General features: G+C 39.6%; 1 protein-coding gene across 3 annotated transcripts; it reads left to right on the top strand.

The window, feature by feature from the left end:
- The first annotated feature begins 339 nt into the window (after positions 1-339).
- SLC25A14 (solute carrier family 25 member 14) lies at positions 340-22,372 on the top strand. Of its 3 annotated transcripts, XM_037511941.2 has the most exons (11): positions 521-536; positions 667-913; positions 6,163-6,256; positions 8,219-8,366; positions 10,901-10,995; positions 12,075-12,160; positions 14,755-14,850; positions 16,352-16,476; positions 17,348-17,483; positions 20,898-20,978; positions 21,920-22,372. In XM_037511941.2, the coding sequence occupies exons 2-11, from the start codon at positions 839-841 to the stop codon at positions 21,959-21,961; spliced, it is 978 nt and encodes a 325-aa protein (XP_037367838.1). In that variant the 5' UTR covers positions 521-536; positions 667-838; the 3' UTR covers positions 21,962-22,372. The 3 variants fall into 3 exon arrangements, with proteins under 3 accessions (XP_037367839.1, XP_037367841.1, XP_037367838.1); XM_037511944.2 differs by lacking the exon at positions 667-913 and having other exon boundaries at positions 481-536; positions 21,920-22,368; XM_037511942.2 differs by lacking the exons at positions 667-913; positions 6,163-6,256 and having other exon boundaries at positions 340-536; positions 21,920-22,365.
- Positions 22,373-26,894: the final 4,522 nt, after the last annotated feature.

Genomic DNA, 26,894 nt, shown 5'->3' with positions numbered 1-26,894 from the left:
AGCAGCCCCATAGGTGCTGAGGTATATTTGCCTCCCGGATCTTTATTTTGTAACTAAATACGTTTCCACCATTTCCCCACCTTTGTTTTGAGCTCTTTGCCCCACGCCTTCACTTTCCCTCCTTTTTCGTACGATGCGCGCAGGCGCCCCACCCCTGGATTCGGAGCTGGGGACACGACACGGGAGGTGGGTGGGAAGGTGACCAGGGCACATGCCCCCCACTGGTGAGCATGTTAATTGCAGAAATCGACAAATTCTCCCGCCATCGCTCCCTCTCCCTGCACCCTCTGAAAGTCAGCTTTTACCCTTGGGCCTTTGCGCCTGCAGCTAGCGGGATCCCGCGAGGAGACCCCAGCCCTCTCCTCTTTCGCGCCCTCTTGTTAGGCTAGGTGGAGGCGGCGCTGGCATGGCCGCAGCGCCGTTGCCGGGGCGACGTCTTGGTTACTTCCGTTGGTATCAATGCTTCCGGGTGGTGTTGCGGTGGCGTTTCCGACTGTGGAGTCGCGGCTTCCCAGTCGTCCGACGAGCCCGAGCAGGTGAGGGGGAGCTCCTGGACTTCCAGGCTGGGGAGCGGGGCTGGGCCGCGCCAGGCCGCGCGGGGCCGGGCTGGCCTGGTTCCCGGCCTGGGAGGGGCTTAACGGTCCTTTGGTCTCTCTCTCCCCTCAGCTGAGTCCCTTCCCTGTCTTTCACTCTTCTGGCATCGGTGGTTTTACTTCTTCGATTGAACCCTGCTTCCTCGACCCCCCTGGGAGGCCGCCTCCTTCAGGCGCCTCCCTTCTCTCCACGAACTCGCTCTGACAGCCGAGGAACTGGCAAGATCCTGCTACCCAGAGGGTGAATGGGTATCTTTCCCGGAATAATCCTAATTTTTCTAAGGGTGAAGTTTGCAACGGCGGCGGTGATTGTAAGCGGAGTAAGCAAACACCTCCATTGTATTAGTGTGAGGGATGCTTTGGAAAGATACTCCCCTTCAGTTTCTACCCCTTGCCACCCTTGAGGTGAAGGCATTGAAGGCATCTATTAAAATGCAGTTCGGCTAACTGGGATGACAGCCATTATCACTCTGAATTAATTTCTCAGACAAGGTAGCAGCAGGGACATTTCTAGTTTTCTGTGAGTGTTTCCGTGTATTTTCCAGGCTAGGGATGCATAGAATCTTCGTGAATTCTTCCCTCCCTTTCATTGCCTACATCATCCAGTTGCTTTGTGTCTCCATTTCAGAAGTTTATCGCTAACCTCACTGCCAAAACACCTCTCCTCTGCTTGACTTCGCATTGTCTTAAGCTAATCTCCCTGTCTCTCCGGTTTGTAATCCACTGCTTGCTGCAGCCTTAGTAGGGTGACTAAAATGTGATGGATTTAAGGCACTTCTCTGTTCAAAAAATGTCTGGTATCCAGGATTTTCCCCCACGCTCCTGCCACATACACTTTTGGTCGCAAACCTCTCAACCTAACCTATTCGTTCCATACTCATTGTCTGATAATTGTTTCAAGCAGATAAGGGGACTGTCTGTTACAATTAAGTGGTACTGGTACTTCTCAAATAAAATGGTACTGATGTGTGCCCCCACATGCTGTGCCCACGTGCTGTGCTGTCATAATCTTTGTGTCTCTGTTGGTCTTGTTCTCACCTTCCCCACCACAGTCTTTTCAAATTGTTCAAGCCCATATGGTCTCTTTTTCCATGCTTCTCTTCTTATAATTTGTACTATATATTTTTCTCTAATGAACTACTTTAATTTTTTCCTTCCAGATTATATACTTTTTAAAAAAAGATTTATTTTACTTATTTATGCATACAAGAACTGGGGTGTAGGCCAGAAGTATGGGGTGTAGGGGGATTCACCAGAGACAGAGTGGGGAGCAGAACTGGCAGATCTACTGAAATACACTGCTGATGGGGGGTAGCAGGCGAGACAGGAGAGGTCTGCTGTGCCATATGGGTCAGCTCCCTGGCGGGGGATCGAACTCATGCTGCAGTGGCTGGCGATAGCTTCATGGCATGGACACTTTATCTCCTGTGCCACCAGGGAGGCCCCCAGATTATAAACTCTTGAAAGCCAAGTATTGTATTTCATACAAATTTTCCCATCCCCATCTCCTTGATGATCCAGGGAAGACAGGTCGAATGATAAATGTCATCATGGTGTGTTTGAACATCTGTTCTCTCTCTCTGTGTGTGTGTGTGTGTGTGTGTGTGTTTTAAAAGCATGCTTATACCCATAGTGCATTGCAGGTTTGGGCATTTAGTATATCTTGAAGAAATATTTGCTTGGTTCTCCATTATTGCCTTCTGAATCTGAGAATCTCTAATGCCTATTCTTTCTTATAGGAGAAAGCAAGAAAGTAACTGACCAGATCTTTGGAGTAGTGTAGGGCTATGTAAATTGTATTTTAGGACATTCTTTTTTTTTTAAGATTTATTTATACAAGAATCGGGGTACAGGCCAGATGTGCGGGAGGGTGAGAGGATTCACCAGAGACAGAGCAGGGAACAGAACAGGCAGACTGACTGAAATACACTGCTGAGGGGAGCAGCGGGCGAGACAGGAGAGGTCTGCCCCACCATGTGGGTATTTCTGCGGCCGGCCGGGATCGAACCTGCACTGCAGAGGCTGTGGACAGTTTCACAGCGCTGCCCAAGGACATTCTTATTATCACCATTTAAGGAATGAAGTTTTCCTTAGATCTTCAGCATACACATCTGCATTTTGAAGGCAATTTTCATTGACTTCTTTATATAAGAAAAATGTTTGAGGTACTCTAATTTTATTTTAAGTCTGATATGACTTCTCTCCTTTACCCATATCTAGAGATGACCCCCAGAAGTCAAAAATATTATTAGCAAGGGAAGAGAGTGAGTAGTCAGAGAAGCTCTAAGGGTCAGTGGTGTCATGTACAGAGCATGTAGCGATGTTCAGGTCCAGCGGGTTACCTCTCTGATTCCCATCATAGTCTGTTACTTCCAGGCTGCATACACAGATAAAGGACATCATACGGGAACCAACTAAGTATTTGATGGTGTGCCCAATTCTATGTAAGCTATTCGGGGGGTTATAAAAAGCATTGTGAGACATGGTGTCTGCCTTAAGGGATCTCACCTAGCCAAGAGAGTAAATCACATGGGGCAAGTAGAAGATATGCCTCATGCTCGTCATTATTTTTATGTTTGAGATTAAGTAAGATATAGAAGGGATAAATGAAGGTTTAAAAAACATATTCCTGCTTTGGGCTAGGTATGACATGGCGTGCATGTGTGTACATGCCTGATGTAAACACTGAGGTTGAGGGTGACATTTTGATGATTCAGTCAAAATCTTCCACAAAAGCAACTGCAATTTTCTCCTGTAGTAATTGAAGTATAATATAGAGAATGAAAAAAATGATTGTGGATATTTAGTCCGAGAAAGATAAGATGTAGGAGGACACAGTAGCTGTCTTAAAATAGTTGAAGGAGGCCCCAAGGGAAAAAGGATAAATTTGTTTAATATTGCTCCAAAAAATGGGTGAAGTCAGCCCTTTTGGCTCAGTATGAGGAACAACTATCTAAGATCTGACCCAATCGAAGATGACACAGGACTTCTTTATAGCAAGATTCTTTCCTAGCATGGGAGGGAAAGGATTTTACTGTCCAGGTGGGGGTGGTTGGGTAGCAATGCTCAGTTTGGCCAGTGGTTCCCAGAATGTTTGAAATTCGTGGACCAATAAAATTTAGAAGTGTGAGGAGGTAAACAAATTAAGGTAGCCAGTCTTATTTTGTCATGTAAGGGCACTAAACAACATCAATCATTATTATCATTTGAAAAAGAGAGCTAATTGAAAAAAACCCTCCTGGGATAGGAAGAACATGCTCTCCTAATAGATAGTCCTTTAAATTAAGTGAATTAAATAAAGTGAATTAAATTGAAGACACTAGGTGTCCTTATTTTTTCACTTCGGAATTGGGAAAACTTCATTAAGGAACCTCTGGACTAACTGACCTAAGATTCAGTGACTGGCCTTTCTGCTCCCTGCTGTGGCTCTGCCCTCTGACTTTAACTGATTCTTTACTGTTTCCTGAACCCTGAGCACATCCTATTGAAAGGCTGGGTGGCAGGTAGTCAAGTTCCGATAGAGGCTTTCTCTGTATCCAGAATTGTTGAAAGAAGCTGCGCAGAGCAAGCTTTAGAGAGCAGCACAGCAGTTGTCTGAAATGCTTGACTGGGGGAATCTCTAAGTTGGTGAAAGGAGAGTGCATGTCTTCACCCATAGACTCAGGGCATATGCCATGGTCCATGCTTGTCCCTGTTTCCCCTCAGCATATGTGTCATGTTTTACCATCAACTGGAATCCTAAAATGTGGGCATAACTGGACATGTTGATAAGGTGGTATTTAGTACTGAAGACTCTTATTTTAAGCTGCAGCTGATATTTGAAGTGGTGATCCTTCTTTGCTTTGTAGAATTCCTTTCAATACCTTTCCTGCAAAAGAGCTATTCCAGACTATGTCAGATAGACTGGCTGATCAAACTATGCTTGAAAGGAAGTTTGCATGAGTATTTTTGTGGCCTCTAATTAAAACATACGTCTGCTTGTTTGCTGTCCTCTCTGAAAAATTGTCCTGTGCTTAGTTACAGCGAATTCTTTTGTGGAAACAAAGCAAAACCTCATCTCCCCTAAAAAGAGACTTAGTGGTTCTAGCCTTAGATTGGCTAACAAGGGAGGTGGGCAGCAATAATACCTATTAAAATGTAAATTTGGGTACTTATTTTTTTCAAAATGTAGTAATAATAATAACCAGCAGTTATTGAACTAGGTGCCAGGTGCTTTTCTAAATTTTTTTACATATATTATTTAATTTTCACAACTACCCCATAATATGGTATTTATTATTATTCCCATTTTATATCTCAGAAAACCCAGGCATAGGTAATTTGTGCAAGGTCACAGAACTAGTGAGTGGTGGTATCAGAATTTGAACCAAGGCAGTTAAGACTTCAGAGTCTTCATTGCTGACCATAAGTCACTTGTAGATTCTTTTGAAATTCAGTAGTATTCATACTGTGAAGCTCTATAAAAAGGAATATTTAAAGAAATCTGAGAGTCCATCCTAAGAAAAGAGACTACTTCCAACTGGACCAGGATTTGGTAGACATGCCTAGAACAATGGTTCTTAAAGTGTGGAATCATTAGCCTTATTTGGGAACTTGCAGATTCTCAGGCAAGATTCAGACCACCAATCAGAAATTGAGGGTGAGGTCCAGCAGTCTATGTTTTAGTGTACTCTATAGATGATCCTGGTGCACATCAAAATTGGAAAACACTGATCTAGAGGGTAGAGCTATGGGGGAAAAATTCTAAGAGAGAAATAGCTGAGGGTGGTAGAAATTAAAAAAGCTGAAAAGATTGAAGATGACAGGTCTATTGGGGGTGGGAAGGGAGAGAGTAATGGGGAACTGGGAGTAGAATACACTTTTAAGAAGCAAACATAAAAGAAGTATATCTGTATGTATGTTTTAAAAGACCTGGGAAAAGATTCATTAGCTGGTTGGATGTTATGTGGGAAGAGAGACAACATCCATCTTGCTGTCATTCTTCTGGGAACCAGAAAGAAAGTGAAAGGGTGTTTAGCTGGAGCCTAGGCCTAATGGGGGAGGTGGGGGAGATGTGTGTAGCTAGAAGTAAACTAGCTGAATGCCCTAAAGTTTGGTGGAGAGATGAGAGTGAGGGGGCTAAGAATATGAGGGGGTAGTGGTGTCAGCCTGTGCTTTACACCTGAATCGAGCTAACTGAATACCATGAACTGCTTTTATGAGATGCCTCAGCCTATATAATTTAAACTCCAGGTTCCTTTACTTGTAACTGTCTAGTTGAATGTCTAAGTTGGGTGTGCTAGATGGACTCTTCCTTGGGCTGGGTTGGGGAATGACATTAAGGAAACTAGAGAGAATGAAGGGTACAGGTTGAGCTGTGAGTGAGTTACACCCCCCCACCTCCCTGCAGAGTGGCAGTAAAGAACAAATTCTTGCTCATCCAGCCCGTAAAACAGGATTGCCCGTTTTGTGTCATTCCACTTGGTGGGGTTATTCCTCTCTCTATGTTTTGTCAATGTAAATTATACAATCAGATACTAACAAGTACTCCTCACTCTTGTGCCTTGTTCTGATTTATGTTTATTTTTAGCACCAGAAAAGTGCCACTGTAAGCCATGAGATGTCTGGTCTGAATTGGAAACCCTTTGTATATGGCGGCCTTGCCTCTATTGTTGCTGAGTTTGGTAAGAATGTGAAAACTGACAAATTGGCTTTTAAGGTATAAATGGCAGCTGATGGTGACACTTGTTTTTGGTGAAAACTAGAAAAAAGTAAAAAGCTTTCCCTATTTGTTTTGAAAACATTGTCTCACGACTATCAAGCAGTCTTTTCTGAGAAAGTACTACTAATGGTATGGCAGGTGAAGTTAAGAAAAAGCCAAATCAAGGAAACTTTTTTTTTTATTATTAGTTTTTTTTTAAATAATAAATTTTATTTTTATATTCCCCATACAATTGCAGCCCCCCCATTCTGACCCCAATCCCTCCCCTCCCGCCCCTCACCCCCCAAAAAGTGTCTCTGGTTCATAGTTTTTTGTTGATTTTGATTTTCACTTTCTTATAGTTATTCATTTTCCTGGTCCCTTATTTAAGTTTTCTAGATTCCTGCTATGAGTGAGACCATCCGGTATTTTTCTTTTTCTTTCTGGCTTATCTCGCTGTGCATGATCCCTTCCAGCGCCATCCATGTTGCTGCAAATTGCATGTGTTTATCTTTTTTGAATGCTGAGTAATATTCCATGGTATATAGGTACCACATCTTCTTGATCCAGTCATCTATTTTTGGGCATTTGGGCTGTTTCCAAAGCTTAACTATTGTAAATAGTGCTGCTATAAACATAGGGGTGCAGGTGTTCTTTGGAATGGATGTTTCTGTGTCCTTTGGGTAAAGACCTAGGAGTGGAATTGCTGGATCATATGGAAGCTCTATGTTTAGTAGGTCCAGAAATCTCCACACAGCTCTCCATAGTGGTTGGACCAGTTTGCACTCCCACCAGCAGTGCAGAAGAGTTCCTTTTTCTCCACACCCTCGCCAACATTTGTTGTTGCTAGTTTTTTTAATATGTGTCAAGGAAACTTTTTTATAGTTTAATGATTTGTTAGTTTGCCAGGCTTAAGTAATATACATGAAAATACAGAGGGACATAGGTAAGATGGGGTTTTCTGCCCCATTCTTGTACTAATGGTCTTTCCTTTTTGCTTAGTTGCTTATAACTTTCTTAATAAGGATCCAAACTTCTTTTCTAAACTTCTAATTTTAGAAATTGACTAATAAGATCAAACCAGATTCTTCTGTTTGATTTTCATTTGGAAATATTTTAGATTGTGTTTTTTCATCTTCCAAATCTTTTTCCTAAACTATTCATAAGTCAGTCCCATCCACTTTGTTGACTTTCTCGCCATATGATTTGGTGTTGTGATATTGAGCTACATAATCATGTTAGTTTTAGACCTTGAAATACAGATGACGTCAACAGCATGGAGGTATAGAGAGGCTGGAATCAACCCTCTCATGGACCTTGAAATAATCCCGGAAACATCTTGTCAATATATTGACCACTTCTATGTGTTAACATAGTGAGAAAGAAGTTTGGTTAATGACCAAACTTAGCCCTGAATTACCTAATAGGACTTTCCCTGTTATCTTTCATAATATTAGGGAACTTTTTGTTTCTTGTAAACAGATAAAACAATCACAAAACTCTGTAATGTATGAGTATGTGGCGTGGCAACCATGCTTTCCTTTCTTCTTTGTGAAAATTTGGGAAATTTTTATGATGGAGCAATGACACTTGGGGTCGGAGAGGGATAGAAGGAGAAGAGAGAGAAATGCCAGATTGTACGTTACAAATGAAATTAAAACATTTAAATTATTTTGTCTGAGAGTCTGTTGAGACCATCTTAAAGCAATTTGCTATATGAGTTTCAGTTATACTCGGTCAAACCCTACCTACTAGATACAATGCAGTATCTTTTACTTTACCAATACAACTCCTGTCCTCTGACAGTGGTCTTCTCATAGAGATCTTCTGTGTGTTATGAAAAGGACTTTGCCTTATCTTTTAAAAATTGTCCTTGGCTTAAATTCAGCTAAAATTTAACTGTGAGTCTTTGGACAAGCTTATAAATGAGAGTGTTCCTTTATAGGAACTTTCCCTGTGGACCTCACCAAAACTCGACTTCAAGTTCAAGGCCAAAGCATTGATGTCCGCTTCAAAGAGATAAAATACCGAGGAATGTTTCATGCCTTGTTCCGAATCTATAAAGAAGAAGGTGTACTTGCTCTCTACTCAGGGTAAGATGGCATTCTTTCCTTACACCATAAATAGAAGTACTTTTTAAGGAAGCCATGTATTTTCAGCTCTCTGATAGTTTGTGTTTTTCATAGTCACCATTTCAACTTGTAATTCATACTGATGTGCCAGGTTATATTTTACTTGTAAATCTAGAGCTTTGCATTTGTATTCATCTGACTATAAGTAATACATTTTAAAGTGGATATCTCATTGCAGCCTTGGCTCCATCTTGTTTTCTCCAGAGACGTTTATAGCCACTGGGAAGAGCAACACCAATTAAGAGCATATACTTTGTGATATTCTCCCTGAGTTACCAAATGCTGACGTCTTTCAAAATTGTCCTCTTTAAAGAAAATGCAGATTAAGAGAGGGAAACCCAGCTTTTTGGCCAACCTTTGGTTAGCCATAAGTTTGTGCTTTATTACCCAGTATGTTTACCTGCTACCAATTTCCTAGGCCACTCCTGCATCTAGGGTACCAGTAATTGCTCAGAAAATGGACATCAATTTTATTATTAACCAATATTAGACTTATTTGAAAAGATAATTTTCTTGGGGAAAAACGAAGTAATAAATCCTGAAGCAAGTGAATCATGGATCATCTGTTTGATCTTCTTTCATAAGCATGAATAATCATAAGATTTTTTTCTGATAGCAAGCAATAAAGTTAGAAATATGCATATTTAGTCATCATTTAAAAATCTTAACCATCTGAGCTGCTGCTGTCTTTCTATTTATAACTACTAAAGTATAGTGTGCAATTTGGAAGAATCAGGAAGTATGAGTGAAATGTCTCTAGTTTATAAGCAGAACTTAAATAGGGTGAAATCTTGGCTCCACTACCTCTTTCTTGATAAGATTAAAGATGTGCCTTGCAACTGTTAGAAGTAGAGGATGATTGATTTTTATTTTTTTAATCTATGAAGTGAGTCACAGTGTATATGTCTTTTGTCTGGTTTTGGTATCAGGATTATACTAACTTTGTAAAATGAGTTGGGAAGTGTTCCCTTTTATGTTTTCTGGGAGAGATTGTGTAAGATTCATGTTAATCCTTTAAATGCTTGATAGAATTTCCCAGTGAAATTATTTGGGCCTGGAGATTTCCTTTTTGGGAAGTTTTAAATTGTGAAGTTAAATTATTTAATGGTTGTAAGACTATTCAGGTTATCTATTTCATCTTGATTGAGTTTTGGTAGTTTGTGGTTGTAAAGGAATCTGTCCATCTCTTCTTACTTATTGAATTTGAGTATAAAGTTATCTATGGTATTCCATTATCCTTTTAATGGATGCAGAATTTGCAGTGTTAAGCTGTTTCATTCCTGATACTGATGATAATATGTCTGTTCTGTTGTGTATGAGTCTGGTCTCACTCATAGCAGGAATCTAGAAAACTTAAATAAGGGACCAGGAAAATGAATAACTATAAGAAAGTGAAAATCAAAATCAACAAAAAACTATGAACCAGAGACAGTTTTTGGGGGGTGGGGGGCGGGAGGGGAGGGATTGGGGTCAGAATGGGGGGGTTGCAATTGTATGGGGAATATAAAAATAAAATTTATTATTAAAAAAAAAGAAATTTATCAATTTTGTTGATTTTTTTTTTGAACTGACTTGGTTTCATTAATTTTTCTTTATTTTCCTGTTTCTTATACACATCTCAATTTCTTTGATTTATGTTCTTTATTATTTCCATCCTTTTGCTTGCTTTGGGTTTATTTTGCCTTTCTTTCCCCCATTTTCTTGAGCTAGATTATTGATTTGAAGCATTCCCTCCTTTTTAATATAAATATTTTATGCTATAAATATCCTCATGATCATTGCTTTGGCTGTATCCCACATATTTTCATAGGTTCGGTTTGCATTTTCATTTAGTTCTATGTATTTTTTAAAATTCCCCTTGAGACTTCCTATGACCAGTAGATTGTTTAGAATTGTGCTGTTTAATTCCCAAGTGTGTAAAGATTTTCCTTATTAATTTCCAGTTTGATTCCATTATGGTTAAAGAATATGTGCTATGTGATTTCAATTCTTTTCAATTTTCTGAAGTTGTTATATTGTGCTCTTTCTTGATGAATGTTTCATGGGCATTTTTTTTTATACTTTAGACAGCATGTTTTAGATTTATTTTATTTTTTAATTTATTTATACAAGCACTGGGTACAGTCAGAAGCGCGGGAGGGTGAGAGAATTCACCAGAGCCAGAGCGGGGAGCAAAGCAGGCAGAAGGACCGAAGCACACTGCTGAGGGGAGCAGAGGGCAGCAGGAGAGGTCTTTGTGCCATGTGGGACCCTCCTCCGGTGACCGGGGAGCAGCCAGGGATTGAACCGGCGCTGCAGAGGCTGAGGGCAGCTTCGCAACCCAGCGCTCAACCGCTGCGCCACCGGGGAGGCCATGGGGATTTTTTAAAAATGTGTATTCTGTTGGGTGGAATGAGGCGGGGTAATAGAAACGAGTAGGCTGTCTCGATATGTGTAATCTGCAAGTACATGTTGAGTGTAATTGACATTTCTTTCCTTTTTTTTTTTTTTGGCAGAATTGCTCCTGCTTTACTAAGACAGGCATCATATGGCACCATTAAAATTGGCATTTACCAAAGTTTGAAGCGATTGTTTGTAGAACGTTTAGAAGGTCAGTATAGACCTCTGTATTCTCTAAAGAGACGGCTCAGTCTCTTTTGGGGTTATATTAAAAGGGATTATTGAAATCAAGCCCAGTGAGAAGTAATTTCCTTTGAATCACTTTATTATCCCTTATCTACTCTTTCTGGAACCACTTTTTTTTGAGAATCCTGAAGGACTGTCTCCTACCTAAATAATTTGCTTTCATAGATTCTTTTTTTTTTAAAGATTTATTTATTTATGCATACAAGAACTGGGGTACAGGTTAGAGGTGCGGGGTGGTGGGGGAGAGGATTCAACAGAGACAGAGTGGGGAACAGAACAGGCACACTGACAGAAATGCACTGCTGAGGGGAGCAGCGGGCGAGTCAGGAGAGGTCTGCTACGCCATGTGGGTTGCTCCCTGGCCGGCCGGGGGATCAAACTCATGCTGCAGAGGCTGTGGACAGCTTCATAGGTAGTGTCTTAACCCTGTGCGCCACCAGTGGGACCCCTGCTTTCATAGATTCTTAACTTGGATTTACCTAGTTTCTATTTGTAGGTTCTTCGTGGTGAGGAGGCGTGGTGAAGATTGAATTTTCACTTTAGAACAATATGCTCTGTGGTTTCTTTTTTCTAGCTGAGAGGACTTGGTTCTTCTTGACTAGTTTCACACACTTTACTACAGAAATCTTCTGTAATAAAAAGAGGCTAATAGATATCAAAGCCATTCAAAATTAATGCTTTTTTTTTCTATTAGACATGGGATTTTATCTTTTAACATTCAGTTTCTGAGTCTTTAGAGTTGATGATTCTCCAGAAAAAGATAATCCTGAATTTATGTGGGGTATTGGCAGGATTGTAGGATAATAGGACATTTCCTGGTATCCTTTAGCAACAGTGATTCCTTTTTTATAAATGATATTTTACAATATTTATGTTTCATTATTGATTTGTGATCTAGAAATATTTAGTTTCTTAGTTTTTAGAGGCTTTGTAGTTCACGTCTATCATCATTTCTCTGATCAGGTTTCTTTGTTCGATAGTTTCGTATTTTGTTCTCAGAAACTGGCACCTGTACAAGCAGACCTTTCTTTTTCTTTTCTACAGATGAAACTCTGCTAATCAATATGATCTGTGGGGTAGTGTCAGGAGTGATATCTTCCACTATAGCCAATCCCACTGATGTACTAAAGGTAAGCGAGGTCTCGTGGCATTGGATGTATGTCGTGTGATGTGAAAAGAATATGAGCTTTGAGTTAGATGTGGTTCAGATGTGGGGTAAATCACTTAACTCTGTTCCCTCTTTTGTGAAATGAATATTATGCATCACTTATTGCATAAGGTTGTTAAGGACTAGAGGTAGATAATATAGGTAAACTGCCTATCATTCTAACTGGTTGGTAGTGGATGCCCAATAAATAGTAGTAAATTTATTATGATAGTGCAGTAATTCACTGGTCTTCAAACTAGAGTCTGCAAAAATCCTATAGGATCTTTCCAAGGACTGTACTATTACAACTTTTGACCAGTGTTGTAATGTCCCTTTCCTTTCTTCTAACTAGGTAGGGCTGAGTGGTGCTGTGACTGTGGCAGTACTAACATAGGGTTTATTATCACACTTGAACTGTTCAGTCCTTTACTTCTTCGATGGCTCCTTCTCTATTCCCGGGGGCTTCCTTGCTGTTGTGCATCTAACTCTTTCTGCCCTCGATGCTGTTCTCCCCTTTCCTCATGAACTTATCCTTCAAGACTGCTCAGAAACAGAACCAGGACTAGTATGAGAAAATGAGGTACTCCCCGTGGGTGCAGAATATCATAAAGCATCAGGAAACTCAGTAATCAAGAGAAGTAACTGTTAATGCAATCTTTTTCAAAAAATGAAAATGAATGCAAAAAAATTCATGATGAACAAAATCTTGATATTTGGTAGAATTCATATTTCTCACCTCACCCTAATTCTGGTTTGTTGTATCCTGTCTTTAGTAAAGTTTTGACATTTGGTTTATTGTAGATTTTTGTGTATTAATTTTGATTTCTTGGAATATTGCATTAAGATATTAGTCATCTTGATTACTAAGGTATTTCATCTGCCCATCCTACATCTTATGTCTGAGGCAAGTGACTTTTTGCCTCATTCTAGTCCTACCCCTTGCTCAGGAATCACCTCCTTAAAGAAGTTTTCTATTTACCATAGGTGTTATTTATGGTTTTAATTTGTCTTGTTATAGTTTCTATTCCAGTTTAATTGGGTTTAGGTTTTTATTTAAAAACTCTTAGGTAGCACTTGACTTGCCACATAAAAACGCTGCTGTTCTAGGACCTACTGAGGACATTTACTGAAACCTGGACTTGTGCTTTATGAAGGTCAGCCACACACTTGGCCACTAGCAATGACCAGCGGTTGCATACGCAGAGTCAGGAATTGTACCAGACCTTTCACATGCCCACTTAATGCTACAGCTCCTTTTTCTGACTCACAAAACCCACTTTGTAGATGATAGTATTATGCTTTTTACAAATAAAGCTCTATTTAAGGTCTTCTAAGCATAAAATTATGTTTTAAAACACTCTTTGCTTTCCATAATTACATAAGCAATGCATATTCATTGTAGAAAAGAGTAGAAGGCAGAAAAAATACAAGAGAAGAGTGCATTGTTGCCTCTTTACTCAGACTTAAATTCCTAAATACTGGTTTCTTATTTTTATTTTTATTTTATGTCTCAACTGGGCCTGACACAGTGTTTGCTCTATAAATGTGAGTTGAATGACCCCAGTATCTTCAACTATAAAATGAGGGTTACAGTGGTAATGATGCCTTTCTCAGGGTATCTGTGAGCATGAGATGAGATGATCCATGTCAATGTGTTAGATTAGCTGTACAAGTGGAAGTCATGATAACTTGCCAGGAGGTAGGACAAAATCCCTAAAGAGGGGCAAACTTTACCACTTTGAATATTTTCCTGGGGCACTTCTAAGTGCTTACACTTAGAAGTCACTACACCCAGAGGGCCAGATAAGGTGCCTCAGCCCCAACCCACCATTTTACCAGGCCCTGTTTGTATGTCAAGGTCAACGTCTAGAAAGGGTATTTTATTTAAAAAAAATGAAGATTAATTAGAAAGTAACACACATGTATTTTAAACAGTATAGAAAAAATAAATTGAAAAAGTAATGGTGTTCATTTCTGGTAAATGCTGGAGCATGTAGCACTGAACCAATAGAGATTTTTGTGGAAATTCTGGAGGGACTTTTGGAGCTGGTTCAAGTTAGAGACTGACGATGCTGGTGTCTTAGTATGTTTGGAAAGTTTGTGTGGAACATAAATTGCCTGAGGTAAAAGTTGATGTCCTATGAATGGTAGAAAATGGAGTGAAAAAGGACTCACATGCCAAGATTAAAATTGGGGTGAACTGGTGAGAAAGAAATGGAGGAAAATTTATTCAAGCTTATCATCTGTGGTATTTAGTTTGGCTGCTGTCTGGAGTTGGTGGAAGGAGAATTTTCATGGAGGTGGAGCTGACAGAGTTAGCTATGACCATGTAACTCATGGTAAGCATTTTTTTTTAGTTATGTGCCCTTTATGCCTTGTGACTCAAGAGCATCAAAAAGAGACCTCCATACTGACTGACGTGTGCTGTGATTCCCAGCCCCTTGTCATCAACGTGATCATGAAACCATTTAGATGGCAAGGCCAATGTTGAATTTCAGATGTTTCTAACTTCAAATGAGTGAAACATCTCATTTTGGTTCTTTCTGTCAAAAACAAGTTCATATCTTCTTATTTTAGATTAGAATGCAGGCTCAAGGAAGCTTGTTCCAAGGCAGCATGATTGGCAGCTTTATTGATATATACCAACAAGAAGGAACACGGGGTCTGTGGAGGGTGAGTACATTCTTCCTGGTATTGTTCTGTACTCCGAGTTCCTAGAATTTGCAAAGAATGCTTTTTATACAAAACCATAAAATTATGCATTGCCATCGTATGCTTGTAAGATGCTTGGTACCACAAAAAATAACCTAAGAAGCTCTCTAACACTTATAAAAGGACCAAACTTACCAGTCATCTTTATTTCTGCTTAATGTTTGGAGGGTTGAGTATAATTGGAACTATAGTTTAAGAATTGTGTATATGCAAAGAATTGATTGTAAGTCACATACTATCTAATTCACCTTAATGTGTGCAATGTAATGATTTCAGTATATTCACAGAATTGTGTTTACATCCTTTACATCACCAAAAGATGTATTTTAAACAGTATATTGTGTTTACATCCTTTACATCACAAAAAGAAACTCCCACCCCACCCAGTTAGCAGTCACTTCCTATGTCCCTCAAACCTCCCAACCCTAGGCAACCACTAATCTACTTTCTGACCTTATTGATTTGCCAGTTCTGGCAGCTCATATGAGTGGAATTATACAATACATGGCATGTGTGACTGGCTTCTTTCATTTAGCTATTTTCAAGGTTCAGCTATGTTGTAGCATTTATCAGTACTTCATTTCTTTCTAGGACCAAATAATAATTTCATTACATGAGTGTATCGCATTTTGTTTATCCCTTTGTCAATCAATAAGCATTTTACTTATATGTACTTTTTGGATATTATGAATAATGCTGTTATGAACATTTGTGTGCAAGGTTTTGGGTGAATACGTTTTCACATGGGCATATATTTAGGTGTGAAATTCTTGGGTCACTGAGTAAATTGTATGTTTGACTCTTTGAGGAGCCCCACAGCAGCTGTCCCATTTTCGCATCCCCAATAGCAATGTCCATGGACTCCAATTTCACCACCTTTTCACTGACACTTTTTTTTTTTTTTAATTCTGACCATCGTAGTGGGTACATAGTGGTATGTCATTGTGATTTTGATTCATCTTCCCTAATGTCTGATGATGTTGAGCAGCTTTTCATGTGTTTATTGCCCATTTGTATATCTTTGAGAAAATGGCCACTCAGATCTTTTCCTCATTTTTAAATTTGTTTGTCTCTTTATTATGTTGTAAGTGTTCCTTACATATTCTGGATACTTTTAGACATATGATCCACAAATACTTTCTCCATGTTGTGGTCTGTCTTTCCAGTTTCTTGATGGTATCCTTTGAATCACAAACTGTTTAATTGTGATAAAGTCCAATTTATCTGTTCTTTTGTTGCTTGTGCTTTGAGCATCATGTCAGTGGTTTTATTTTTAGTACAGCAAGTAAATTGGGAATTTATAAGTATTCCAGCATTAGCCATTGATTTGAAAGAATGACCTCTGTACTTCACATTTAGATTTTTCTGTTGCTTTTCAATTCTTAACCCACATTGTTCACTTTTAGATTTATGTCATGACCCGTGTATTTTCTTGGTCTCCGATGTTACTTTTGTTTTGTAGGGTGTCGTCCCAACTGCTCAGCGGGCTGCCATTGTTGTGGGAGTAGAGCTGCCAGTCTATGATATTACGAAGAAGCACCTAATCTTGTCAGGGATGATGGGAGATACGATTTTAACACATTTTGTGTAAGTATTGCAGGTTGTGCTCATTCTTTATTTCCAATATTTTGGCACAAAAAGCATCTTTCACTCAAGTTCTCATATAGAATTGATAACAGGTACGAATGGTCTAAACGCCTTTGTCTCTCTCACCACAAACTCAGGCCTTCTGATACATGCATAGCGATCCTAGATTCTTTGGGCCATTTGGTGCCTGGGCCAGCGTGTAACCCAGCAGCCTATCAGATGTCTATAGGATTTGCATTTGTTCCTCCACAGTCTCTATATTTAATAAACTCATCTGTTACTTGGATTTGGGTAATTTTGGATCAATGAGAAAAATAGGTGAAATAAAACCACAGTTTTGGGTTGAAGACTGTTGCTAATCTCATCCTACATTTTCTTCATCTTGTAAGTTTTTTTACTGCTCAAATGCATTTGGTACATGATGCTGTGGCTTGAACATTTCACATAACTAGCAGATGATGTATGACCCTCCCTGCTTTGGGATCTAGTTAGGCTTATTTACATGTCTCCTTTAAAAAACAAACAAAAAAGGCTAGTTGAGTTTCAGATTGAAAAGTTAAGGAGGCAACTTTTAGATGATACTCTTGAAAAGATTTCCTTTCACTTTAGATTGTCACGAAAGGGCAAGTGTCAGGTTTTATCTGACAGGCCTGACTCATTGTACTTTTTTTTCCCCCCTATCAAAATTTTATTGATTTGCCATTCCTTTACAAAAATATATGTTTGGGAGTACAGCTTCACACCTCAACATGTGTACATATTTCACTTGCCCTCTACCAAAGCTCCAGTGATTTCTATGTTTGGCTAGTTTCTGTTCAGAGGGTAGGGGTGGAAATGAATCAATCTCTCTCCTTAAAGTTTTCATCTTTAGTTCCAGCTTTACGTGTGGCTTGGCTGGGGCTCTGGCTTCGAATCCTGTTGATGTGGTTCGAACTCGCATGATGAACCAGAGAGCAATCGTGGGACACGTGGACCTCTACAAGGGCACTTTGGATGGTATTTTAAAGGTCTGCAGACTATGAGCTTGGGCTGCATTTTTAGTTTTCTTTGCTGTCTCAGACCTCCTTTCAGTCCTTCTTAGTTGCTGCATATCTTTCTGAAAATGGGAGAATCATCCAGTCTATTTTTAGTAGTCTCCCAGTCATTCTCAGATTGAAAAGCTGTCTCCTTAGCCATCTGCTGATGCACAGTGGTCCTTAATATTATTCCAATTTGAATACTTGAGTGCAGGTGTTTTACCAATAGTTCCATGTAGAATTATTGATAGAAAAGGCCATATCCAATGTTTTCTTCCTTCAGATAAGACAGAGACCCTGTGATATAGGATCAGGTACTCAGTTTCAGTTCAGCATTGTGCTATTGGCTTGGAATGTTTCTACAGTGCTAGGTTTGTAGGAAGGTGGATATTATAAATGTATTATATAATTTCTAGTGATTCTACTAGAGAAAACAAATTTGGAGCTATAATATGCCATTACCATATGGTTTTTCTGTTATTACCAGTTTGTTTTAACAACTATTATCAGGCACCATTTAAACAGATACAGAGAAATTTTAGCATACTGCATTTGTCCAAACATAATCAACACAGCTTGGTAAAGTGATAAATTCTGGGATCTATGGGAGGACATTTTAGTCCAATTTGGAAGTTTGAGATTGGCTTCCTGTTGATCCTGGCATACTGGATAATAGTAACTCACATCTGTCAAGAGCTTTACCATGTATTTGCATCAGGAACTGTTTTAGTGAGATGCATATATATTCATTCACTTAGTCTTCACCATTACCAAATGTGGTAGATACAAAGCACTGAGAGATCTAACTAACCTGCCCAAGGTTTCACAGTTAGTAAATGGGAGAGCTGGAATTTCAACTCTAACCATTTGACTTCAAACCAACATTCTTAACCTCTGGTGCCTTCCTCATGTCAGCAGCTGAGGATTAATTGGGTCTTAGAGGACACTGACTGCTATGCTGAGGTGCTGATACTTTTTTTTTTACTTTATGGGGAGCAATTGAGAGATTTTAATCAGGTCATATTTGCATTTTAAATACATCACTTTGATTTTGTGGAGACTTGATCTAAGACAGTGGTTCTTGATCTTAGAAAGACATTGAATCACTGGGGAGCTTTCACAGCTCCCACATCTACCATAGACTATTGAACTCAGAACTTGGGATGGGGGAGTGTGAATATTTTTCAAACACATTCTGATGATTACAATGCTAATCCAAGGTTGCAAATCATTAATTGCAATTGTTGTTGGAAACTTTACTGTGTCAGTGTTAGGTGGTGGGGATGTAGCGTGAACAAGACATAGTCCCTGCTTTCCTTGAGATTACATTCTAGTTGAGGGAGACAGACAATAAACACACAAATAATAAACAGTATAATTTCAGATAGAAGTAAATGCCATGAAGAAACTAACAGCATGAGGAACTTGGTGACAGGGAACTGCTTCAGCTAGGATGACCAGGAAAAGGCTGCGAGAGGTGACATTTAAGCAGAAGTATGAGTGATGATAAGGTAGCCACGTGAGTATCTGAGAGAAAAACATTTCATAAAGAGGGTACAGGTACTAAGACCCTGAGTTGGAAATGAACTGGACATATTCAAGGGCTCAAAAGAAGGCTGGTGTAACTGAGTGTTGTGAATGAAGTGAGAACATGATAAGAAATGAAACTCGAGAGAAAAGCAGGGTCTAAATCATGGAGGATCCTGAAGGTCATCACAGAAAGTTTGCAACTAGAACAAAGTTCACTGGGAATCCATTGGAGATCATTAAGCAGGAAAGTGACACTCTCTGATTTATAATTTTAAATGATTGTTTTGGCTTCTAGGCGAAGATTATAGACCAGTTGGGAGGCTTATTGCGGTAGTCTAAGGAAGAGATGATGAGGTGGTATCCTATCTAAGATCCCTGGTCATTATAGCAGTCTATGATTCTGCATCTGGGATTTATTTTGGCTGATTTTCACAATTTTCCAAAATGAGTTTTGGTTTGAGATCCTCAGTATCCATATACCATTACGTTTCCCTATTAATACCTCTATTATGTTACTATATGCTCCTGGAAACAGTTACTGAAGCTAATTTTCCCAAATGTTCCTAATCTATTGGATGGGATAAGGGCCACTTACAAATCCATATTCTCGTGTTACTTTCTTACCCAAATATATCCATTTTTTTTAGTATAGTGGTGGGTTTCACATCACAGTGGAAAGGTAAATGAACAGTTTTCAATGTCTAACAATGCCTAATGCAGAAGTTACTTGATAGGTGTATTTTATTAAATATGAACTTTCTTCTGAGTTCAGTACACACCACCAGTTTATGACCCTATGTTGTACATAAATTGTCATTTAGTTCTCAGAACCACTCAGTTGATGTGTGTAGAACTCCTATTTTATAAAACAGGAAAACCAAGGCAATTCACACAGTTCCACATGTAATTCTCAAAGCATCCACACGAGGTAGCCATGGCATTACACAGAATTTACAGTGATGAAACACTCAGAGGACTGTGACTTGCCTAACTCCTTACCTTGTTTTACTTGGTTTATTAGTACTTACCATTTTTTGGAGAGACTATATATTAACTCATGTGTTTGTCAGCTCCAGGAGAGTATACACTCCATGAGGGCAGGAACTGTAAAAGTTATCTCTTGCTGTGTAACAAATTACTTTAAAGTTCAGCACCTAAAGATAAACATTTATTATTATTAGCACACACTTTCTGTGGGTCAGGAATTCAGAAAAGGCTTAGCTAAGTGATGTCAGCTCAGGCTGTCTCCTGAGGTTGTCGTCCAGATGTGACCTTGGTCTGCAGTCATCTAAAGACCCAGCTGAGTCTGGGATATCTGTTTCAAAGGTCACTCATGTGGCTAGTAGCAGGATACCTCCATTCTTCTTTTGCTGTTGGCCAAAGGCCTTAGTTTCTCACCACACAGCCTTTCTCTTTATGACATGGCAGCTAACTTCTTCCAGAGTGAATCATCCAGGAGAGAACCAAGGCAGATGACTTATTATATAAAAAATATTTTTATAACACAGCATTGGAGGTGACATGTTCACTACTACCATATTAGTGACACAAAACAATCCAAATAAGCTGTGCCTTTTACTGGGGCCGTCTTGGAGGCTGGCTACCATAGATACTTTCTTTCTCTTGTTTACTGTGACACTCTCAGCATCAGAAGAGGACCTTGCATTTAATAGGTGCTTACTAAATATATGTTGAATGAATGAGAGGATGGAGTTAGAATACATACAAATTCAAAATATATGCATTTGGAAAAAAAGACCATTCATGGAGCCCTAAGTTGTTGGGGAGGGGCATGGAAGATGAGCAATAAAATAAAATTGTCAGATGTAAAGAGAAAGGGGAATTCACCTGTTTTTAATTATATCTTTCTCTCAGATGTGGAAACATGAGGGCTTTTTTGCACTCTATAAAGGATTTTGGCCAAACTGGCTTCGACTTGGACCCTGGAACATCATTGTATCCTTTTACAACACAAGAATATAAGCAAATCCATCAAGATCTCAGGTAATTGTAGGCTATGGAAAGGAATATTTGATAATTGAAGCATTTAAAAAGGCAAGAGAGAAGTGTAAGCATTCTAATGGTGATCATTGAAGAAGGAACAAAGTAGAGAAGAAGTTCTCAGTTAGAGTCTAATACAAGCTACAGGGAGTAGAAAAGATGTGCCTCAGTTTCATCTTTAAAACAAAACAATGTACCAACAGACACGGCCATTTTGGAAGGGGTTCTGAAGTTTCTGGAAACCCTGATGGGAGATGCCCATGGGAAAGTCCATAGGGAATTGGTCCACATTTCTTACCCTTAACTATAAGACTAAAATAGCTGAGAAATAAGACAGAAAACATGCAGAAAACAAAGATTCCAGAGATAAGTAGGGCACTTATGGATGAATCTCCCTCCAGTTTTGTTTGAGTGCCTCCTATATATGGCCGTGGATTGGATAATGTGTCTGGTGTTCTGTGTATAGTGATGAGCATTGCAGGGTTGAAAAAGAATTCCTTGCCTTTGTGGAGTTTATACTGAGAGAAGTATTTCTCCCTCCTTGAATTGCTCTGATCACCTAATGTCTGTAACAAATACTCTAGCACTGAATTATGTGTTCTTAGTTATTGCATTCTTGGTTATTTGTGTGGGTGTCCTATTTGCCCCCAAAGAGTGTAGGTATGTTAGAATTTTTATGTTTATATTGCTAAATGCCAACAATCCTAACAGGCACATGGTGGGCACTCAACACGTACTTGAATTGCAAGACATGATTTTTAAAAAGACTTTTAAGCAATTGCAACTCAGAATAGCACAGGCTAAGTACCTTAATTTAAAAGAATGCCATATACAATTTTAGAGCTGGGTTTGGCTTTCAGTATCAACACAGTGATCTTCCATGACTAACTCCTCAGTTTTTTATTACATACGAGCAGCTCAAGAGGCTTCAAATCTAAGGACTGAATTTCATGTGAGCCAAACCCTGCCAACCTTTCTACTCGCTACTTTATCCTTTTCCATGTTCTATTGTCTTTTGACAAAGTTGTAAGTGTTTACTGAACCATTGGTCTCCCAGAACCTCCTGATGGAAGAGCAATAGGATGGTTCTAAATTGTTTGTGTTTGTGTTACCATGTTAACTTTTCCCTGAGAGAAAGTGTTAACATTGAGAGTCTGGCCACAGATTGGTATCTTCTGTGAAGATGGATACTGATGGATGACATTCCAAATGGCCTTCTTTTCAAATGTGGGTTAAATGCGGTTGGTTAGCCCCAGACTTGGGCTCAAGCAGAAGGCATAGGCCAGGGCAGTTATTGCAGTGTAAGTTACAGACCTCAGTTCTCATTAAAGTATTTATTGGCAGATCACTTTGACTTTGTCTTCATTTACTATTTTCTCCTTTGCCAACTCTTTAAGTTATATTCTTCCGGAAGGAATAACAAGCAGGTGACTGTGAAACCCAGTCTAGACTCTTAAAGCACGTCAGGGGTATAGACTATGTGTGCTGAGCTTTCCCGCTGCCATTTTTGGTCATGATGCCACTCAACTTGTAAACATCAAGCAAATCATTCTTTCCTAAGCATGAATAAGCAAACATGTGACTCGTTTGCAAATTTCTATAGATAAAATGTAAAGAATCTTAAAATAGAACCCTGTGCCCAAGGCTCTAACTGTCTTATGAGCAGCAAGTTCTGGTTACTTTCATCTGCTAAAAAAGTGCCTAGCACATTGTGAGCGCTCAAATATTTGTTGAATGAATAATTTAGGTCATCTTGATCAATTTATTTATTTGTTCAACAAACATTTATTGTGTGTCTGTTATGTCCCCAGGACTGGGAATATAAAAATGAGTTGACACAGTTTTGGTTTTCAAGCTCACATTATAGTAGGACAAATAGGCAAGTAGATCATTACAGTAGGTACCTGAAATGTCATGTGAGAAATGAAAAAAAGTGCTGTAGAAGTGCAAAGGAGGGAACAGCCAGTGACTAGGGGATGGGCCAAAGCTTTGTAGCAGAGGTGACATTTGGGCAGAAGAGCAGATGTTGCCTTGTGGATATAGCAGGGAAGGACATTCAAGGCAATGGACTGGGAATTTCAGCATGACTGAAATGTAAAGCAGTGGTGAGGCAGAATGGCTTGGTGATCTCGTGAAAATGTAGATTCTTACATAACAGACACCTGATGCAGATGGTCCATAGACCACACTTTGAGAAGCACTTGTAAAGAAGTGTGGGATAGGATGAGAGGAAATAAGGACAGTGTAACCAAAGGGTCAAATTATGAAGGGTCTCTATATGCCCTGAAAGATTTCAGTTTTTATCCTGGAGGGGGGGGCGGGGCAAAGAAAGTTTAAAGTGGGGGAATAATATAACTAGCTTTTATTTTTAGGAAAGTAGCCCTAGTTTGGAGGGGAGTGAGGAGGGCAACCCCAAAAAAGTCAAGACCCACCGAAATCTACTCCCTTTTATATACAGGTGGACAAAGTAGGTTCCAGAAAAACTAATTTGTCCTAAGTTACATAATCAAACTGGCAGATTTGAGACACACATTCATTATCAGGTTTCTTCACTGTCTCACTCTACCACCCCACGTGATTTCCTTCTTAAAATTTATTTTATTTTTTAGTGTTCCAGAGTAAAGGGGGGAAGGTCAATTATTTTCATTAAATTTGAAAAAAAAGTTTGAAGTTGATGAGCTCTTTAGCCAAATTATCAAACTTAAGGACTGCTGCCTTTATTGTAGCCATAGACTTTGGCACAGAGTACAAATGAAAGAAATTGATGCTGTTTTATTTTTGTGCAGTGTCTTATCCTTATTCTCAGTCATGTATTAATACAGGATCCCCTTGGGGAATTGATAAGATTACTAGCACATTCTGACTGAACACTAAGGGTTAACTCACTTCTGTTGTGAAATAAGCTGCAGTGAGGGTGCCTCGGGGAGTAAGTGAGGGTCCACCTCTTGCCACATAACATTTTAAGGGCATCATTTCACATGTTTATTGAATTTAGTGTTTTACAAAAATATTCATCATAGAGTTCCCTTAGGGCCTCCCCTGGTGGCGCAGGCGGTTGAGCGCCACGCTGTGAAGGTGTCCGCAGCCTCTGCAGCACTGGTTTGATCCCCGCCGGCCCGCGAGGGTCCCACATGGTGCGGCAGACCTCTTCTGTCTTGCCCACTGCTCCCCTCAGCAGTGTATTTCATCAGTCTGCCTGTTCTGTTCCCCACTCTGTCTCTGGTGAATCCTCTTACCCTCCCACACATCTGGCTTATACCCTGGTTCTTGTATAAATAAATAAATAAAATAATAATAATAATAATAAGCTCCCTGTTGTATATTTGTATTGAAATTTTTTATTGTAAAATAACTTTAGGGGCACATCAGATAGGAGAAGCTCCTCCAGAGTCCTTTTTTTTTTTTCAGATTTATTTATTTATTTATACAAGCACTGGGTACAGTCAGAAGCGCGGGAGAGTGAGAGAATTCACCAGAGCCAGAGCGGGGAGCAGAGCAGGCAGAAGGACCGAAGCACACTGCTGAGGGGAGCAGCGGGCGGCAGGAGAGGTCTGCGCACCATGTGGAACCCTCCTCCGGTGGCCAGGGAGCAACCGGGGATCAAACCGGTGCTGCAGAGGCTGTGGGCAGCTTCGCAACCCAGCGCTCAACCGCTGCGCCACCGGGGAGGCCCCCCTCCAGAGTCCTTTGGAGGTATATTGAGAAGGGAAATCTTTTAGAGTCAATGAATACAAGGAAACCATTTTTAAAGGGACTGAGGACCTTGATTGAAATCTTGTTTGTCAAAAAATTCAGACCAACTGTCAATACTGTCTGCTCAATTTATCTGTAAATCTAAAATGTCTAGAAATAAATTTTTAATTAAAAAAATGCCCAGAATGAAAGGATAACATAAAGATGAACAGGTACCACTATTTGGAAGAGAAACAATTCTTTTTCCAAGTAAAAAGCCCAGTATATCCAAAGGATAAAGAATTGGTGAGAATATGAAGAAATCCTAGCTCAGGGCTTCCCCGGTGGCCCAGGGGTTAAACACACAGTGCTATCAAGCTATCGCCAGCTACTGTCTCATGAGTTCGATCCCTGGCCAGGGAACTGACCTACAAGGCTCAGCAGACCTCTCCTGCCTCGCCCGCTGCTCCACTCAGTAGTGTATTTCAGTAGATCTTCCTGTTCTGCTCCCCACTCTGTCCCTGGTGAATCCTTTCATCCTGCACCTCTGGCCTACACCCCAGTTCTTGTATGCATAAATAAATAAATCTTAAAAAAAAAAAAAGAAATCCTAGCTCATATACTATTGCAGCAGTGATAAATGGGGGGGGGGGGTGTCCTTTAGAGGACAGTTGGACATTTCCTCAAAAGTTAAAAGCTCAGTAATGATGACTCAGTAATTCTGATTCTAGGTTTATACACAATATAATTTAAAACAGTGACTTAGAGACTTGTTTACCAATATTCATTGCAACCTCACGTTAGTGAGAAGATGGAAACAACCCAGATGTCCATCAATTGATGAGTAGATAAACAAATGTGATCTGTTCATACAGTGGAATATTATTCAACTGTATGGAGGAATGATGTACTGGCACTTTGCTACAATATGGCTGAACCATGAAGACATTATGCTAGCTGTGTGAGAAGCAAAACTCAAAAGACCACATCTGTATGATCCCAGTTATGTGAAATGTCCAAACTGATTACAATAAGAATTTAAATTCTACCATATTTTAATGGAAAATTAGTAAAAGTGTCATTTTTAAAAGGTTGATTTCTTTCATCTTTAGAAACCAAAAAATTTATTTTTCTAGTATTACCAAGAAATCCCATGGGCACACCCGACTCCCAGGCTACTCACTGTTTTTTCTCTTCATTGTTTTTACAGCAATGTCCAAGTGTGAGGATTTGCACTTAACATGTGCTTGATAAAGTCTTCCAGGCTGAATAGACAAATCCATAAAGGCAGTAATTAGTGGTTATGTAGGATGGTGAGGGAGGGGGTAATTGGGAGGAACTGTTAATGGATATAAGATTTGTTTGGGGATGAAAGTGTTCTAAAATTAGAGTATGGGGTTAGTTGTGCAACTATAAATATACTAAGAAGCATTGAGTTGCAGACTTTACACAAGTGATGTTTATGGTATGGAAACTATATCTTAATAAAACTTTAAAAAAAAACAGTATGAGCTTGAGCTTGATTAGGATGGCTAGTGAGGGATTTATATCCTTTCAACTACCCTATGTGAAAGGTACTATTCTTATTTTTTAGATGAGAAACCGAGGCATAGAAAGGGAAGCCATTTTTCCCCTAGTGAGCCGAGCCAGCCCTTGTACCCAGGCAGTCTTCTGGCTCCCAGGCATGCTTTTAACAACTATGTTAGAGGTGCACTGACTCCACCTTGTCCAGAGTCACTTAAAGTTTATGGCAGGTGAGCAGTAAAGAATATTGATTTCATTAATTCCCCTATCTTTATAGCACCCTGGGAGAGAGAAGGTCAATAGTTGTTGTGGTTGGTCAGTCTTTGACACTTAACTAGTACTTGATTTAGATTATTTTCCTGGAGACCTGTGACGGTGAACACACCACCTTCCTCTTATTCCCTTCATGAATTGCTTCCCTCTCTGGTTGGCTGACCTTCCTTCTCTAGGACCGCCTGCCTCACACGCCCTCCCCTCCTTCCAGCCTTAGGGAGCACAGCTCACCACACACACAAGAACTTGTACCTGTTGTGTATCATTTTTTGAAGAACTTGGAATTATTGGTACAGATGTCACTAGTTTAAAATGTAATGATTTGGACATTGGGTCAGACTTCTGGTTTCTCTTCTCCAATGCAAAGAACTACATTGTTAAGCTTATGAGCACATTTATGGG

This window comes from Talpa occidentalis, unplaced genomic scaffold, assembly GCF_014898055.3.
Source record: "Talpa occidentalis isolate TD23 unplaced genomic scaffold, MPIMG_talOcc4v2.1 talOcc4.15, whole genome shotgun sequence".
NCBI classification, from domain to species: domain Eukaryota; kingdom Metazoa; phylum Chordata; class Mammalia; order Eulipotyphla; family Talpidae; genus Talpa; species Talpa occidentalis.
The sequence above is the reverse complement of the archived record's forward strand: the minus strand, read 5'-3'. Positions and strand labels throughout refer to the sequence as shown.

Coding starts and splice junctions, on each gene's coding strand:
- SLC25A14 (XM_037511941.2), top strand. CDS start 839: ATGGGTATCTTTCCCGGAATAATCCTAATTTTTCTAAGGGTGAAGTTT. Junction 914..6,162: donor CGGCGGTGATTGTAAGCGGA/GTAAGCAAACAC, acceptor GTTTATTTTTAG/CACCAGAAAAGTGCCACTGT. Junction 10,996..12,074: donor GTTTGTAGAACGTTTAGAAG/GTCAGTATAGAC, acceptor TCTTTTCTACAG/ATGAAACTCTGCTAATCAAT.